The sequence below is a fragment of the Harpia harpyja genome (genome assembly GCF_026419915.1).
Source record: "Harpia harpyja isolate bHarHar1 chromosome 27 unlocalized genomic scaffold, bHarHar1 primary haplotype SUPER_27_unloc_1, whole genome shotgun sequence".
NCBI classification, from domain to species: Eukaryota; Metazoa; Chordata; class Aves; order Accipitriformes; family Accipitridae; genus Harpia; species Harpia harpyja.
Genome location: NW_026293179.1, coordinates 46,294 through 64,856, shown reverse-complemented (window position 1 = coordinate 64,856; position 18,563 = coordinate 46,294). Strand labels below are relative to the sequence as shown.

Genomic DNA, 18,563 nt, shown 5'->3' with positions numbered 1-18,563 from the left:
CACCCCGGGGGGGTCCCGATGTAACCCTGGAGGAACTCCACGACGGAGAGGGGGAAGGAGAGCTCGTCCGCCCGCGCCTCCACCTCCTCCCGCGACAGCCCGTTCTGCACCATGAACTGCGCCAGGTCGCCCACCACCTTCGATGACGGCGTCACCTGCGGCCGGCAACGTCACCCCGGGGGTGTCACCTCAGTGGTGCCACCCCGGGGTGTCACCCCGCTACGCTGTTCCCATTGGGATCCTGCCTAGGGATGGGGAGCAGCTCGCCCTAGACAGGTCTCGCCCCATGGAGCACCCAACCCATGAGAACTCAACCCATGGAGCACTCAACGCATGGAGCACCCAACCCATGGAGCACCCAACCCAGGGAGAACCAACCTATGGAGCACCCAACGCATGGAGCACCCAACCCATGGGAACTCAATCCATGGAGCACCCAACCCATGGAGCACCCAACCCATGAGAACTCAACCCATGCAGCACCCAACCCATGGAGCACCCAACCCATGGAGCACCCAACCCATGGAGAACCCAACCCATGAGAACTCAACCCATGCAGCACCCAACCCATGGAGCACCCAACCCATGGAGAACCCAACACATGAGAACTCAACCCATGCAGCACCCAACCCATGGAGCACACAACCCATGGAGCACCCAACCCATGGAGAACCAACCCATGGAGCACCCAACGCATGGAGCACCCAACCCATGGAGCACCCAACCCATGGAGAACCCAACCCATGGAGCACCCAAGCCACAGAGCACCCACCCCATGGAGAACCCAACCCGTAGAGACCATCCACCCCACGGACACCACCCACCCCATGGACACCACCCACCCCAGGGAGATCGCCTTGTGGAGAGCACCCTACCCTATGGAGACCACCCACCCCACAAAGACTGCCCCACCGATACCATCCACCCCACGGTGACCATCCTACGCCATGAAGACCACCTTCCCCACGGAGACCATCCTACGGAGACCATCCCACCCCATGGAGACCACCCATCACACTGAGACCACCCACCCCACGGAGAAACACCCCGTGCAGACCACCCATTCCACAGAGCCCACCTCCGCCGACACCACCCTATGGAGACCAGCCCGTGGAGAACCACCTCCTCCATAGAGACCACCCCATGAAGACCACCCCCAACTCCACCCAGCCCCACGCCCACCTTAATGAGGTCCCCGAGGAGCTTGTTGGCCTCGGCGTAGGCTTTCTTGACCTCCTTGAACTTGTGGCCCAGCCCCATGGCGTGGGCCTGGAAGTGGAGGTTGGTGTATTGTCCCCCCGGGATCTCGTTCTCGTAGACGTCCGCGTTGCCCGACTTCATGGTGGCCGTGCAGTCGAAGGCGGCGTAGAGCCCCCGCGCCCCCTCCCAGTACTCGCTGTACTCGAACACCCGCTCCAGCGCGATGCCTGCGGGGGGGCAGGGAGAGGGGGGGGCGTGGGTGGGGGGGCACCCATGGATGAGGACCCCGTGGGGACACCGTGGTGAGGGGTGGCCATGGGTTGGAGGCCACTGTGGTTGAGGGACAACCATGGATTGGGCATCACGTTGTGATTGAGGTGGCATCACCACGGCCGTAGTGCTATTGCCGTGACCACGGCGGCATCATCGTGGCCATGGGTCCATCACCACGGCCGTGGGTGACACCATCATGACCACGGTGGCATCACCATGGCCATAGTACCATTACTGTGACCATGGTGGCAATCACCATGACCATAGCCATAGTATTGCCACGACCACAGTGCCATTGGTATGACCACGGTGGCCAAGACCATGGCAGCACCTCCACGATACATATTGCCACCTCCATGATCACACTGCCATTACCAAGATTATGGTGGGAGCTCCACGATGATGATGGCACCTCCAAGACCACGGTGGCATTGCCAAGACGATGGTGGCATTGCCAAGACCATGGTGGCACCTCCATGACTGCGTTGTCATTGCCAAAACCATGGTGGCACCTCCATAAGTAAGTCACCACGTCCATGACCGCATTGCCATTACCAAGACCATGGTGGCACCTCCATGACCACGCCACCACCTCTATGACCATGGTGGCACCTCCATGACTATGTTGTCATTGCCAAGGCCATGGTGGCACCTCCATGAGCATGTTGTCATTGCCAAGACCATGGTGGCACCTGCATGACCACGCCACCACCTCTATGACCATGGTGGCACCTCCATGACTATGTTGTCATTGCCAAGGCCATGGTGGCACCTCCATGACCACGCCACCACCTCTATGACAATGGTGGCACCTCCATGACCACGCCACCAGCTCTATGACCATGGTGGCACCTCCATGACTATCTTGCCATTGCCAGAACCACGTTGCGATCTCCATAACTATGTCACCGCCTCCATGACCACGTTGCCGTTACCAAGACCATGGTGGCACCTCCGTGAGCATGTCGCCATTGCCAAGACCATGGTGGCAACTCCATGAGCATGTTGTCATTGCCAAGACCATGGTGGCACCTGCATGACCACGGCCACCACCTCTATGACCATGGTGGCACCTCCATGACTATGTTGCCATTGCCAAGACCACGTTACCACCTCCATAACTACGTCACCACCACCATGACCCCCTTGCCGTTACCAAGACCGTGGTGGCACCTCCACAGGGGTGCCCATACCTGTGTCGAGGGGGGTGCCGCGGGCGCAGGCCACCAAGGCGCCCATGCTGGGTTGGGAGGTCATGCCGGACATGGCGTCCACGGCCACGTCCACCACGTCGGCGCCGGCGTTGGCGGCCGCCAGCATGGAGGCGACGGCGGCCCCGGCGGTGTCGTGGGTGTGGACGTGCAGCGGCACCTCGGGGAACTGCTCCCGTAGGGCCCCCACCAGCAACCGGGCGGCCGCCGGCGTCAGCAGCCCCGCCATGTCCTGGAGGGGGGGACACAGGGGACATGGGGGGTTTTGGGGACCCCCAAGACTCTGCCCCATCCTGATCCCCCCCACCCCCGGCAGCTGCCCCACTGCGTCTTGGGGGTGTGGGGGTGCCCCAGTCCCCGCCCAGACCCCCAGGATCCCCAAATCCCACCCCCAGCCCTCCATGCCAGTACTGCCAGGCCCCCCAGTTCCCCCTCCCAACCCCCCCCAGGACCCCCAAATCCCCCCTCCCATCCCCCAAAGACCCCCAATCCTCCCTTCCAGCCCCCCAGCCCCTCCAATCCTCCCTCTCAGCAACCCCCAGATCCCCCCCCTCCCACCACCTCAAGACCCCCCAACCCCCCCCAGCACCCCCAATTCCTCCATCTCATCCACTCGAACCCCCAATCCCCATCCTATCCCCCAGTCACCCATCCCAGCCCCCCCAAATCCCCCTCTCCCATCCCCAAAGACACCCAAATCCCCCCCCAGGATCCCCCAAACTCCCTCTCACTCCCCCAGGACCCCCCAATCTCCCTCCCAGAATCCCCAACCCCCCCTCCTAGCCCCTCATCCCCCCTCCCATCCCCTCCTACATCCCCCAAGACCCCCAATCTCCCTCCCAGAACCCCCAAACCCCCTTCCTAGCCCCTCATTCCCCATCCCGTCCCCCCAAGACCCCCCAATCTCCCTCCCAGAACCCCCAAACCCCCTCCCAGCCCCTCATTCCCCATCCCATCCCCACAAGACCCCCCAAACCCCCTCCCAGAACCCCCAAACCCCCTTCCTAGCCCCTCATTCCCCATCCCGTCCCCCCAAGACCCGCCCCAATCTCCCTCCCAGAACCCCCAAACCCCCCTCCCAGCCCTCATCCCCCCCTCCCATCCCCTCCCACACCCCCAATCCCCCCCCCTTTCCCATCCCCTCTCCCCCAGACCCCCAAACCACCCTCCCCCCTCCCCCCAATTCACTTCTCTAGCCCCCCCCCAAACCTTAATGCAGAGGATGTGGGTGCCGGCGGCCACCAGCTCGCGGGCCAAGCCCAGGTAGTAGTCGAGGCCGTATTTGGTGCGAGAGGGGTCGGCCACGTCCCCGGTGTAGGAGAGGGCGGCCTCCACCACCGCCCCCGCCCGGCCGGGCCGCCTCCACCCCCAGTACCCAGGTTGGGGAGGTAGTTGAGGGCGTCGAAGACTCGGAAGATGTCCATCCCGTTGGCCACCGCCACCTCGCAGAAGCTGGGAGAGGCGGAGGGGGTCTTCATGTCCCCGTTCCCCCCCCCGATGTCCCCATATCTCCCCGTGGCCCCTCAAGCCTTCGTGATCCGCTGTGTTCTGCTGTCCCTTCATCCTTCCGCCCCATGATCCCTCATCCCACCATACCCCTCCGTGTCCCCATGTCCTTCCTGTCCCCTCGTCCTTCCACGACCCCGTTGCCCTTCATATCCCACGTTTCTCTCATCCCTCCGTGTCCCCCCTTATGCCCCCACGTCCCCCCCACGTCCTCTCAGCTCTCCACGTTCCTCCATTCCTCCCCATGTCCTTCACGTCCCCGTGCTCCCTCATCTCCCCATGTCCCACCAGGTCCCCATGTCCCTTCGTCCATACCTGTGTCCCCTGTGTTCCCATATCCCCTCGTGTCCCCGTGTCCTGTATCCCCCGTTCCCTCATCCCTCCATGTCCCACCACGTCCCACCACATCCCATGTCCCACCACGTCCCATGTCCCTTCATCCCTCCTTACCTCCCCGTGTTCCCTCATCCCCCGTGTCCCTGTGTCCTGCATCCCCTCTCCCCTCATCCCCCCATGTCCCCTCATCTCCCCATGTCCCACCCACGTCCCACGTCCCCACGTCCCTTCGTCCCTCCGTATCTCCCCATGTCCTGTATCCCGTCCCCTCATCCCTCCATGTCCCCCCATGTCCTCATGTCCCTCATGCCCCATGTCTCTACGTCCCCTCATCCCTCCACATCCCCCCATACCCCCCCCATGTCCCCTCATCCCACCACGTCCCCCCATACCTTATGTCCCCCCCAACCCCCCATTGTCCCCTCAACCCTCCGTGTCTCCCCACATCCCCCCGTGCCCCCACGTCCCCTCATCCCACCATGTCTCCCCATGTCCCCACATCCCCCTGTGCCCCCATGTCCCCTCATCCCACCATGTCCCCCAGGTCCCCTCATCCCTCCACGTCTCCTATGTTCCCACACCCTCCCCCATGTCCCCATGTGTCCCCCCCCGGACCGGTAGACGACGTTGTCGGGGTAGTTGGTGTAGCCGACGGCGTTGGCGCCTGCGCAGCAGCATCTGGAAGTTGGGGACCAGGCGCCGCAGCTCCCGCAGCCGCTCCCAGGGACACTCGTGCAGGAACCGCATGGCCACGTCGAAGGTGGCGCCTGCCGGATGCGGCCCCCGTCCTCGTGCTGTCCTCTCGCGAGAGCCCCCGCCCCCTCGTGCAAGCCCCGCCCCTTTGCACAAGCCCTCCTTTGCACACCCCCCCCCCGTCTGTCTCTGGTGCACCGCCCTGGCCCCAGGGCTTAGTGCTCCCCGGGCAAGCCCCGCCCCCCCGGCGAAGCTCCACCCCACAGCAGCCCCACCCAGCCATAAAGCCCCACCCCAGTGAAGCCCCCGCCCCCTGCAAAGCCCCGGCACTGGTGTGACCCCGCCCCTCTAAGCCCCACCCCCCAAGACATCCCCACCTGGGTGAGCCCAGCACATAACCACTGAGACCCCGCCCCCTCAACGAAGCCCCGCCCCCGTGACCCGCCCTCCCCTGGACCCCAAACCCCACCCTCTGAAACCCCACCCCCTCAACAAAGCCCCGCCCCCTGGGGGCATCCGTTCCCTTTGAACCCACCATGCCCCTGGGTGCACCCCCCGAGACCCCGCCCCCTCCGAGACCCCGCCCCCTCAGACCCCGCCCTCTCAATGAAGCCCCGCCCCCTGGGCCATCCCCACCCAGGGGAATCCAACCCGGCCCCACTGAGGCCCCACCCCCCCGAGACCCCGCCCCCCGACCACGCCCCATCAGGCCACGCCCCCCTCCTCACCTCCCCAGGTCTCCATGCTGCAGAGGGGGCTGAGGGCGTGGGCGACGAAGGGGGCGATGCGGGCGAGGTCGCGGGTGCGGACGCGGGTGGCGAGCAGGGATTGGTGGGCGTCGCGGAAGGTCGTGTCCGTCAAGAGGAGCCCCCGGTGTGACCTCACCGCCCGGGCGAAGCCCCCCGGCCCCCTCCCCGCGCCAGCACCGCCCGCAGCCCCGCCGGGGGAGGTCCTGCGGCACCGGGGGAGGGAGGGGGGGGGCGTCAGGTGGGGAGGGGGGCCGGTACACGCCATGGCGTGGCGGGCACACGCCAAGCACACGGGCCACGCCCACGCCACGCATATACGGCACAGTCGTGCGCGCAGCACACACACGCCAAGCACACGCTACAGCACGCTGTGCACACGCCGCGGACACGCCAGGGCGTGCCGTGTGCCGGCCGAGCACACACGCCTGCACGCGCCAAGCACACACTACAGTATGCCGTGCACACGCCACACATATGCAACAGACACGCCAAGGCACACCAAGCACACACACCACGCACATGCCAAGCACACGCTACAGCATGCCATGCACACGCCACTGACACGCCGAGCCATGCCGTGCACATGCCAAGTGTACATGCCATGCATATGCTATGACATGCCATGCACACGTCAAGGCACGCCGTCCGCGCACCAATCGCACGTGCCATGCACACGCCAAGCACGCACTACAGCGCACCATGCACACGCCGTGCATATGCCACGGACATGCCAAGGCATGCCATGCACATGCCAAGCACACGCTACAGCACACCAAGCACACACCACACATATGCCACGGACACGCCAAGGCATGCCAAGCACACGCTACAGCACACTGTGCACACTCCACGCATATACCACGCGCACATCAAGGCACACCTTGTGCACGCCAAGCACGCACACGCCAAGCACACGCTACAGCATGCCACGCACACGCCCTGCACACGCCAAGCCCATACGCCGTGCCCACGGTACGGCACGCCGAGCACACGCCACGCGGGCGTCAAGGCAAGCCGCGCGCGTGCCAAGCACGCCTGCCACGCGCGCACGCGATGCCGCGCCACGCACACGCCACGCACACGCGCCACGCCCTGCCCCTCCCCCACTCACCCATGGGCACCGGGGGGGGGGGTGGGCTCCACCAGCGCCGCCTTCGCCTTGACGGGGAGCGGGGTGCTGGGGCCGTTCACCATCACGTGACCTGGGGGGGGGGAACGGCGGGGGGATGACAGACACACATGTTTGGGGTCCCCCCAAAGCCCCAGGGACCCCCCCCCAGGACCTCAAAGCCCCCCCCCAAACCCCTGAGACCCCCCCCCGGGAACCTCCAACCCCCTTCCCAGCCCCCCCTATAGCCCCCCGAGATCCTCCCCAGCCCACCCCCGGCTGCCCCCCCCGAACCCTCCCAGCCCCCCCCCGAGCCCCCAGGGACCCCCAAGACCCCCTCCCAGCACCCCCAGACACCCCTTAGGGACCCCCCCCAGCCCTCCTAGAGACCCCTTAAATGCCCCAGCCCCCCCCCAGGGACACCCAAGACCCCCTCCCAGCACCCCGAAACCCCCTTAGAGCCCCCAGGCCCCCCCAGAGACCCCTGAGAGCCCCCAAGATCCCTCCCAGGGACCCCTCAGAACCCCTAGAGCCCCCCAAAACCCTTCCCAGCCCCCCCCCAGGGACCCCTTAGACCTCCCCCCAGGACCCCCAAGACCCCTTCCAGCCCCCCCCAGGGACCTCCAAAAACCCCCAGAGCCCTCCCAGCCCCCCCAGGGACACCTTAGAACCCCCAAAGACCCCCAGGACCCCCCTACAGCCCCCCCTCCAGCCCCCTTATAACCCCAAAAAAAACCCTTAGAACCCCCAAAGACCCCCAGGACCCCCCCAGCCCCCCCTCCAGCCCCCTTATAACCCCCAAAAACCCCTTAGAACCCCCAAAGACCCCCAGGACCCCTACAGCCCCCCCCTCCAGCCCCCTTATAAACCCCCCAAAAACCCCTTAGAACCCCCAAAGACCCCCAGGACCCCCCCCCGGCCCCCCCCATACCCAGATAGTGAAGCAACTTCTGGGCCCGATTCTGGCCGGGGCGGAGGTGGAAGAGTTCGGGGTTCTCGTCGATGAACTGGGTGTCGGCGGCACCCCCCCAAAAACTGGGGGTGGGCCAGGACGTTCTGCAGGAACGGGATGTTCGTCTGCGCGCAAGACGCGCCCGTCAGCGTGCGACGCACGAGGGGGGGGGCCGGGTATCAGCCCCCTCCTTCCTCCTCGTGCGACGCACTGGGGCGAGGGGATAGTCCCACTCGTGCGATGCACGGGGAATCTGGTGTGGTGCACAAGTACCCTGGTGCGTTGCACAACCATCCCCCCCCCATTGCACGTTGCACAGGACCCCCCCGTGCATCGCACGAGAGCCTCCCCCGTACCCCCCTGTGCATTGCACAAGCCCTCTGGTACATCGCACAACCCCCCCCCCCCAGTGCATTGCACACACACCCTCCCTGTGCGTCGCACGAGGGCCACCGTACATCGCACAAGACCCCCCCCCAAACCCTCCTGCTCCATTGCCTGACACCCCTCGTGCATATCCCCCCTCCCCGTGCGTCGCACGAGGGCCATCGTGCATCGCACGAGAGCCTCCCCCGTACCCTCCTGTGTATGACACACCCCCACCCTCTCGTGCATCGCACGAGGGGCACCACGCATCGCACGAGACCCCCCCAAACCCTCCTGCTCCATTGCCCGACACCCCTCGTGCATCTCCCCCCTCCCCGTGCATCGCACGAGGGCCCCCCCCCCCCGACCCCCGGACCCACCTTCACCCCGCGGATTCGGAACTCGGCCAGGGCCCGGCTCATCTTGGCGGCGGCGGCCGGCTGGTCGGGGCCGTGGGCCACCACTTTCACCAGCAGCGAGTCGTAGTGGGGGGAGATCAGGGCCCCCTGGAAAGCCGAGGCCCCGTCCAGGCGGATCCCCATCCCCTCGCCGCTGCGGAACACCTGCCGGCACACCCCGCACCCTATAGAGAACCCTATAGGGCACCCACGGGCCCTATAGGGTCCTGCAGAGACCCTATAGAGCCTCCTAGGGGCACCCCCCCGGCCCCACGGGGCCTCCTAGTGGCACCCGCCCACCCCACGGAGCCCCTATAGAACCTCATATAGGCACACCCAGACCCTATAGATAGCTCTATAGATATCTATGGGCCCTATAAGGTCCTGCGGAGCCCCTATACAGCCTCCTGTGGGCACCCACCTGCCCCACAGAGCCTCCTGTGGGTACCCCCCAAACTACAGAGACCCTACAGAGCTTCCTACAGGGACCTATGGACCACATATGCTGTCACAGAGCTCCAATAGAGCCTCCTACTGGCACCTATGGACCCTGTATGGTCTCGCAGAGCACGTATAGAGCCTCCCACTGGCACCTATGGACCATATATGGTCTGCCAAAGCACCTAGAGAGCCTCCTACTGGCACCTATGGACCCTATATGGTCTCCCAGAGCACCTAGAGAGCCTCCCACCAGCACCTATGGACCCTATATGGTCCCACAGAGCACCTATAAAGCCTCCTACTGGCACTTATGGATTCTATAGGGTCCGGTGGAGACCCCATAGGGCTTCCTGTGGGCACCCCTCTGCCCCACAGACCCCCTATAGAGCTTTTTACAGGCACCTATAGACCCTCTATGGGGGTCTAATGGGAGGGGTCCTGCAGGCGTCCCCTGGGGGTCCCAAGGGGGGGTCCCAAATTGAGTCCCGTGGGGGGGTCCTATGGGGGGGGGGGTCCTGTGGGGGGGTCCTAGGGGTGATCCCATGGGGGTTCCTATGGGGGGGGGGTCCCAAGTTGAGTCCCATGGGGGGGGTCCTAGGGGTGATCCCATGGGGATTCCTATAGAGGGGGTGTCAGGGATGATCCCAAGGGGGGTCCCATGGCGGGGGGGGGGGGGGGGGGCACCTCGATGCGTCCGGTGTCGGGCTGGAAGCCGCGGGCAGGGTCCTCGGTGGTGACGCGGCACTGGATGGCGCAGCCGTTCACCCGGATGCTCTCCTGGCGCAGCCCCAGCTCCGGCAACGACCGACCCGCCGCCACCTGCAGCTGCGCGTGGACCAGGTCCACGCTGCCCGGGTGTCACCAGGGGGGGACCCGGGTGGCCGGGGGGGGGGACACACGACACCCAGGCATCCGGGGTGGGGAGGGGACCAGAGCATCCCACACCCTGCATCCCTCCAGGGACCCAGGCATCCAGGGGGGACCCAGGCACCCGGGGGGGGACCCAGGCACCTGGGGCATCCCGCCTCCACCCTTTACACCCCTCCATCCTCCTGGGGACCCAGGGATCCGGGTACCCCCCCACCCCACGCCCCCCCCCCAGGGACCTGGCACTCACTCGGTGATCTCTTCGGTGACCGTGTGCTCCACCTGCAGCCGGGAGTTGACTTCGATGAAGTAGTAACCCCCGCTCTGGTCCACCAGGAACTCCACCGTCCCCCGCGTTCTCGTAGCCCACCTGCGTCACAACCCGCCCCCCCCCACCATCAGCCCGGTCGCCAGGGTCCCCCAGACGCCTGGGTGTCCCCCGCCGAACTACTGGGTCCCCCCATATTCTCTCAGGTCCCCCCCCATGGACTCTTGGGTCCCTTGGTGATGGATGCACGTCCCTTCCCTGGACTCTTGGGTCCCCCCCGAACTCCTGGGGCCCCCCCATGGACTCCTGGGTCCCCTGGTGATGGGTGGCAGGTCCCCTGCCTGACTCTTAGGTGTCCCCCCGAACTCCTGGATCCCCCCCCACCCAACTCCTGGGTCCCCCCATGTTCTCTTTGGTCCCCCCCATGGTCTCCTGGGTCCCTTGGTGATGGATGCACGTCCCTTCCTGGGACTCCTGGGTCCACTCCCAAACTCCTGGGTCCCCCCATGGTCTCTTGGGTCCCCCCCACCCAATTTCTGGGTCCCCCCATGTTCTCTTGGGTCCCCCCCATGGACTCTTGGGTACCCTGGTGATGGATGCACATCCCTTCCCTAGACTCCTGCGGTCCCCCATGGTCTCCTGGGTCCCCCCCACCCAATTCCTGGGTCCCCCCATGTTCTCTTGGGTCCCCCCCATGGACTCCTGGGTCCCCTGGTGACGGGTGACAGGTCCCCTCCCTGACTTGTAGGTGTCCCCCCGAACTCCTGGGTCCCCCCATGTTCTCTTGGGTCCCCCCCATGGTCTCCTGGGTCCCTTGGTGATGGATGCTCGCCCCTTCCTGGGACTCCTGGGTCCCCCCCACCCAAATCCTGGGTGCCGGTACCTGCTGGGCGAGGCGGACGGCGTCGCTGGCCAGGCGGGCACGGAGCTCGGGGTGCAGGCGGGCGGCCGGGGCGATTTCTACCACCTTCTGGTGCCGGCGTTGGATGGAGCAATCCCGCTCGTAGAGGTGGACCACGTTCCCGTGCTGGTCCCCTGGGGGCGGCGGGGGGGTCAGAGCGGGGGGACCCAGGCATCCGAGCACCCCAAAAAGGGATCCAGGCATCCGGGAACCCCCCTGTTGAGGGACCCAGGTGTCTGGGCACCCCTGCACCCCATTCTATTACCTTCTGCCCCCCCCATCTCCCCCACCATCCAAACCGGCACCCACCAAGCCTCCCCACCCTCCCTAGTCCCCCAAACCCCCCTCCAGCACCCCAAAAATCCCCTTGGGGTGCCCTGAGAAGCCCTGGAAATCCCCCCAAATCCCTGTGGACCCCCTCTAAAGCTGAGGGATCCCCCCAAAGCTCCAGGGACCCCTCCAAAGCCGCCAGAGACTCCCCCAAAGCCCCCAGAGACTCCCCCAAAGCCCCCAGGGATCCCTCCAAAAGCCCCAAGGACTGCCCCAAAAGCCCTGGAGTCCCCCCCAAAGTCCCCAGGGCACCCCCCCCAAAGCCTCCCCGCCATACCCAGGATCTGGACCTCGATGTGCCGTGGGCGCTCGATGAATTTTTCCACGAAAAGGGCCCCGTTGCCAAAGGCGGCCAAAGCCTCCGAGGAGGCGCGGGAGAAGCTCTCCTCCAGCTCCTGCGCACACCCAGATGCCTGAGTCCCCCCAAACGCCTGGGTCCCCCCCAAACACGTGGGTCCCCCCACCCACTGGTGTTCCCTGGGCAAGTCTGGGTCCCCCCCCGGACGCTTGGGTCCCCCCACCCACTTGGGTCCCCAGGCTGGGGGGTATCCTGGGGGAATTGGGGGTCCCAGATGCCTGTGTCCCATGGCAGAGGCGGGGGTTCTGGGATGGGGGTCCTGGGGAATTGGGGGTCCCAGATGCCGGGGTCCTGTGGCAGAGATGGGGGTGCCGGAGTGGGGGTCCTGGGGAATTGGGGGTCCCAGATGCCGGGGTCCTGTGGCAGAGATGGGGGTGCCGGAGTGGGGGTCCTGGGGAATTGGGGGTACCCGACGCCTGGGTCCCATGGCAGAGGCGGGCGTCCCGGGGTGGGGGTCTCAGGGAAAGGGTGGTCCGGGATGCCGGGGTCCCATGGTAAGGGGGGTCGTGGGGTGCGGTCGTGGGGAATTGGGGGTCCTGGATGCCTGGGTCCCGTGATGGGGGGGTCCCATAGGGCCCGGCCACCGGGGTGCCCCGTACCTGGGGGGAGCGGACCACCCGCATTCCGCGGCCGCCGCCGCCGTAAGCCGCCTTGAAGATGACGGGGAAACCGACCCGGTGGGCGAAGTCCTGCGCCTCCGACAGTGCCGACACCGGCGCCGGCGTCCCCCGGCACCACCGGTACTCCTGGGGAGGGGGGGCTGTCAGTGCTGGCGTTGGGGACACCCCAATTCCCCTGCTGCCCCCCCCGCCTCAGGAACCCCCAAGCCCACTTAATCCCATCACCCTCCCCTGGCACCCATAGCCCCCATAACCCCCCCAGTGACCCCACAACCCCCTATAGCCCCCCATAACCCAATAACCCTCCCCATAGCCCCCCCTTAACCTCCCAATAGCCCCATAACTCCTAATAACCCCAATAACCTCATAATCCCCCCAACAACCCCATAACCCCCTAATAACCCCCCAATATCCCCATAGCCCCCCACAGCCCCCCAATAACTTCATAACTCCCCCCATAACCCCCCCAATAACCCCACGACCCCCCATAAGCCCCCCAAAGCCCCACGAGCCCCCCTAATAACCTCATAACCCTTCCATAAACCCCCCATAACTCCCCCAATAACCCCACAACCCCCCATAGACCCCCCAATAACCCCAAAGCCCCCCCATTAACCTCATAACTTCCCTAGTAACTCCATAAGCCCCCCCAACACTCCAAAATCCTCCATTACCCCCTCAATAACCCCATCACCCTCCCAATAACCCTATAACTCCCCCATACCCCCATACAACCCCCCCAAATAACCCCATAACTCCCCCATACCCCACCATAACCCCCCAAATAACCCCATAACTCCCCCATACCCCCTATAACCCCCCAAAAAACCCCATAACTCCCCCATAACCCCCCCCAAATAACCCCAGAGCTCCCCCATACCGCACCATAACCCCCCCAAATAACGCCAGAGCTCCCCCATACCCCCCTATAACCCCCCCAAATAACCCCATAGCCCCCCCATAAGCCCCCCCCACGCCCTCTCACCGGCAGCGATGGCGATGCCGCGAGCCTCCACTTTATCCCCCATCTTGCGGACGACGGCGGGGGGGGGTCCCACAAACCGGACCCCCCGCATCCAGGCAGGCCTGGGCGAAGTCGGCTCGCTCCGATAGGAACCCGTATCCCGGGTGGATGGCGTCCACCCCATTCTCCTGTGGGGGAACCCCAGTGTCCAGTGGCGGGGGGGGTCGCATGACCCTCCCAGCACCCCCAGACCCCCCCACCCATAGACCCAGGCGTCCGAGTGGCCACATCCCCAGATGTGGGGTCCCATAGGGGACCCAGATGTTCCCCATCCCAGGGAACCCAGGCATCCCCCCCCCCCCACCACAGTGTCCCCAGATGTCCCCCCCACCCTCAGCGTCCCCGCGGGGGTACCTGGGCGACGCGGATGATGTCGGGGATGTGGAGGGTACGCCTGGACGGGGGGCAGCCCCCGCCCCACCAGATAAGCCTCGTCCGCTTTCTGCCGGTGCATCTGCCCCGTGTCCTGCTCCGAGTAGACGGCCACCGTCCGGATCCCCAGCTCCGTGCATGCCCGGAACACCCGGATGGCGATCTCACCTTGTAGGGGGGGGGACAGGGACAGGGGGACACAGGGACATGGGGACAGCCCATCCCATCGGGGACATCCCGGGTGGGAGGGGGACGCGGGGACAGGGACACCCCAGGGACACTCCATGGGGACACCCAGGGGACACCCCCATCCCGCTGGGGACCTGGGGACTGGGACATGCTGGGGACACACTGGCTGGGAGGGGGACACAGGGATATGGGGACACAGGGACACGGGGACACCCCATCCTGATGGGGACATCCCAGCTGGGAGGGGGACACAGGGATATGGGGACACAGGGACATGGGGACACCCCATCCCGCTGGGGACCTGGGGACTGGGACATGCTGGGGACACACTGGCTGGGAGGGGGACACAGGGATATGGGGACACAGGGACACGGGGACACCCCATCCTGATGGGCACATCCCAGCTGGGAGGGGGACACAGGGATATGGGGACACAGGGACACGGGGACACCCCATCCTGATGGGGACATCCCAGCTGGGAGGGGGACACAGGGATATGGGGACACAGGGACATGGGGACACCCCATCCTGCTGGGGACCCGGGGACTGGGACACCCCAGGGACACCCCATCCCACTGGGGACATGGGGACAGGGACACCCCGGGGACACAGGCATGGGGACACCCCATCCTGATGGGGACATGGGGATGGGGACACCCTGGGGACACCCCAGCTGGGAGGGGGACACGGGGACAGGGACATCCCGGGGACACCCCATGGGGACACCCAGGGGACACCCCATCCCGCTGGGGACCTGGGGACTGGGACATGCTGGGGACACACTGGCTGGGAGGGGGACACAGGGATATGGGGACACAGGGACACGGGGACACCCCATCCTGATGGGGACATCCCAGCTGGGAGGGGGACACAGGGACAGAGACACCCCGGGGACCCCCCATCCTGATGGGGACATGGAAGGCAGAAAGGGGGGACCCAGGGGACAAAAGGGGGGGGACACACAATGGGGCTGGGGGTGATCCCAGGGCACCCAGGGGACGTGGGGGGGCACCCAGGGGACAAAGGGGGACAAAGGGGACACAGGGGAGGGATGGAGGGGACAAAGGGGGACCCAGGGGACATGGGGGGGCACCCAGGGGACATGGGGGGGATGGAGGGGACAAAGGGGGACCCAGGGGACATGGGGGGGGGGTGGAGGGGACAAAGGGGGGACCCAGGGGACATGGGGGGGCACCCAGGGGACAAAGGGGGACCCAGGGGACATGGGGGGGATGGAGGGGACAAAGGGGGACCCAGGGGACATGGGGGGGGGGTGTGGAGGGGACACAGGCCCCCCCCCCCCCAGGTGACAGGGGTGTCCCCAGGGCTGTCACTCACCCCGGTTGGCCACCAGGACCTTGCGGATGGGCTGGTAGCTGACGGGACGGGTGGTCCCGGGGGGACCCCGCAGCAGCCGCACCCCCAGGAGGGCCCGGCCCCCGCGGGGGACGCACAGCTGCAACATCTGGAAAGGGGCGGGGGGGGGACACGATGATGACATGGAGAAGGGGGGGGGGGGGGAGACACGAGTTGGGGGGGGGGGTCACAGGTCAGCGCAGCGGCCGGCAGCCCCCCCGAAACCTGCTGCCTGCACAACCCTATACGAGACAGTGGAGAATCTCCCCCTTTCCCCCCCCCCCCCCCCCCACTTTTCCCAGAAGGGACCCAGCCATCCGGGGCCGCTCACCTTTGCCCCAGTGCCCTTTGACCCCCCCCAACCAAAAACCACCCGTAACCCCTATAGGGGACAGCGGAGAATCTCCCCCTCCCCCCCCCCTCCTCCCCTCCCCTCCCCCCCCTTCCCCCTCCCCCAATTTTCCCAGAAGGGACCCAGGCGCCCAGGCCACCCCCCCCCACCTTTCCCCCAGTGACCTTTGACCCCCAAACCTTCATTGTTCAGGCTCCCCCCCCCCTCGCACAACCCCTATAGGAGACAGCAGAGAATCCCCCCCCCCATCCCGTAATGCACCTGGATGCCCCCTCCCCCATTAATTAGCAGAGGCGGGTTAATGAGGGGGGGACACACACTCATCCCACACACACGTGTGTGCAACCTCGCACGAGTGCACAACCCCCCCTTGCACGGGGACCTTTGCACAAGCAGCCCTTGCACGAGCACATCTCTTGCACAAGAGTGCCTCTTGCACGGGCGCCTCCCTTGCACGAGCACCTTTGCACAAGGACCCCTCGCACGAGCATGTCTCTTGCACAAGCACCTTTTGCACAAGGTCCCCTCACACAAGCAAATCTCCCGCACGCATCCCCCTCACCTGAGCACCTCTCGCACAAGCACCTCTCACACAAGCACCTCTCGCACATGCCTTTTGCACAAGCTCCCCTTGCACAAGCACATCGCCTGCACGAGCACGTCTTGCACAAGCCCCTCTTCCACATGCACTTCTTGCACGAGCACCTCTTGCACCAGCCCAGCTCCTTCACAAGCCCCTCTTGCATAAGCATCTCTTGCACAAGCCCCTCCCTTGCACAAGTACCTTTTCCAACAAGCCCCCCTCGCACAAGCCCCTCTTGCACGAGCCTTTTGCACAAGCACCTCCCTTGCACAAGCCCCTCTTGCAAGAGCTCCTCTTGCACGAGCACCTCCCTTGCACAAGTACCTTTTCCACAAGCCCCCCTCGCACAAGCCCCTCTTGCACGAGCCCCCCTCGCACGAGCCCCTCCCTCGCACGAGTACCTTTTCCACCAGCACCCCTCGCACGCGCACTCCTTCGCACGCTCACCGCTCGCACGCTCTCCCCCCCCCTCCCGCCCTGCGCAGGCCGGGACTCGCCGCCGCCGCCCGCCCTCGCACGCCCCTCGCACGCGCCCTCGCACGCCTGGCCCGGGGCTCCCCGCCCCCGCTGCCCGCCGGCCCTCGGGCGTCCGAGTGAATCATTGACCCGATGGGGTAAAGTCCATACGGCCCCATACGCCCCCCGTGGATGAGCTGCCCAGTGGGGCCAAACTGGGAGCACTGGTCCATACTGGGGCTCAAGGGGGGACCAAGTCTATAGGGGCCTGGTCTATAGGGGGTCCCAGGCCTGGTCTATAGGGGGTCCCAGGCCCTATAGGGGGTCCCAGAATGTAAAGAATGCTGATGGGGGGGGGAGTGGGGCTGATGGCAGAGGTGTTGTGGGGTCTATAGGGGATCCCAAGTCCTATAGGAGACCCCAGCCCCTATAGAAGGCTGATGAGGGTGACTCACAGAGGATTCTTGGTCCCTATAGAAAGATCAAGTTTATAAGGGCCTGGTCTATAAGGGGTCCCAGGCCCTATAGGGAGTCCCAGAATGTATAGAATGCTGATTGGGGGGGGTGGAACAGGGCTGATGGCAGAGGTGTGTTGGGGTCTATAGGGGGTCCCAGGCCCTATAGGGGGTCCCAGAATGTATAGAATGTTGATGGGGGGGGGAGTGGGGTTGATGGCAGAGGTGTTGTGGGGTCTATAGGGGGTCCCAGGCCTTACTGGAGACCCCAGCCCCTATAGAAGGCTGATGAAGGGCACTCGTCCAGAGCATTCATGGTCCCCTATAGGGGGACCAAGTCTATAGGAGCCTGGTCTCTAGGGGGTCCCAGGCCCTATAGGGGCCTTATAGGAGACCCCAGGGCCTATAGAGGGTTGATGGCGGGTGGGGGGGACTTATGCAGAGGCGTCTTGGTCCCTATAGAGGGACCAAGTCTATAGGAGCCTGGTCTATAGGGGGTCCCAGGCCCTATAGGGGGGCTGGGGCCCGGGGGGCTGGGGGGCGGACAGACACACCGGACGGGGTCGCCTATGGCCTGGGACATATGGGGGGGTCACGTGGGTCCCGGCGCCTATAGCGGGGAGGGGGGGACGGGACAAGTCACGTGGGTCAGGCCACATAGGGGAGGGGCAGGTCACGTGGGCCCCGGGTCACGTGGGCCCCGGTGTCGCGTCGTGTCCCCCCCCCCCCCAACTCACCGCTCCGCGACCGCGACCGCCGCTTCCCCCCCGCGTCCCGGCCGGCCCCGCTGGCCCCGCCCCCTCGCCCTCTATTGGCCACCCGTCGCCCCGCCCCCTTGCCGCCGCGCCCCGCCCCTTACCGGAGGCCGGCGGGAACGGGCGCGCCTCATTGGCCCGCCCGCCTCCGCTCTCGCTCCGCTATTGGCGGGAGAGGCTGCCCCTCCCACCCATAAGCCACGCCCCCTCCCCTGCCGCCGCGGGTGGGCGGGGCGCCGGGACGTCACCGCGGCGTCCCTCGCGGCCATTGGCCCGCGCGCCGGCGCCCCCGCGGGCGCTGATTGGCCTGAGGGGGGACGGGGCGGGGCCAGCGGGGAGGGGGCGGGGCCACGTGACCGGGGCGGGGAGCGCACGTGACCACAACAGCCCTTCGCGTACAGCGCCGGCCCTATAGGGGTGTCCTGCGCGTGCCGCCACCTATAG

The 18,563-nt window shown here is 66.0% G+C and overlaps 1 protein-coding gene across 1 annotated transcript; it reads right to left on the bottom strand.

Annotated features, from left to right (window-relative positions):
- Window positions 1–5: 5 nt before the first annotated feature.
- Window positions 6–18,156, bottom strand: LOC128138037 (pyruvate carboxylase, mitochondrial-like; the record flags this gene model as incomplete). Its single annotated transcript, XM_052779319.1, is given in 26 exon segments — window positions 6–155; window positions 1,183–1,427; window positions 2,667–2,916; window positions 3,894–4,058; window positions 4,061–4,136; window positions 5,142–5,191; window positions 5,193–5,293; window positions 5,948–6,131; window positions 6,134–6,171; window positions 7,090–7,170; window positions 8,008–8,104; window positions 8,106–8,153; window positions 8,775–8,957; window positions 9,918–10,080; window positions 10,351–10,451; window positions 10,453–10,470; window positions 11,252–11,403; window positions 11,877–11,994; window positions 12,557–12,685; window positions 12,687–12,703; window positions 13,563–13,647; window positions 13,649–13,729; window positions 13,956–13,988; window positions 13,990–14,141; window positions 15,501–15,627; window positions 18,102–18,156. Coding segments are annotated over 25 exon segments (2,844 nt in total), but the record flags the coding sequence as incomplete, so codon positions are not given.
- Between the last annotated feature and the right edge of the window lie 407 nt (window positions 18,157–18,563).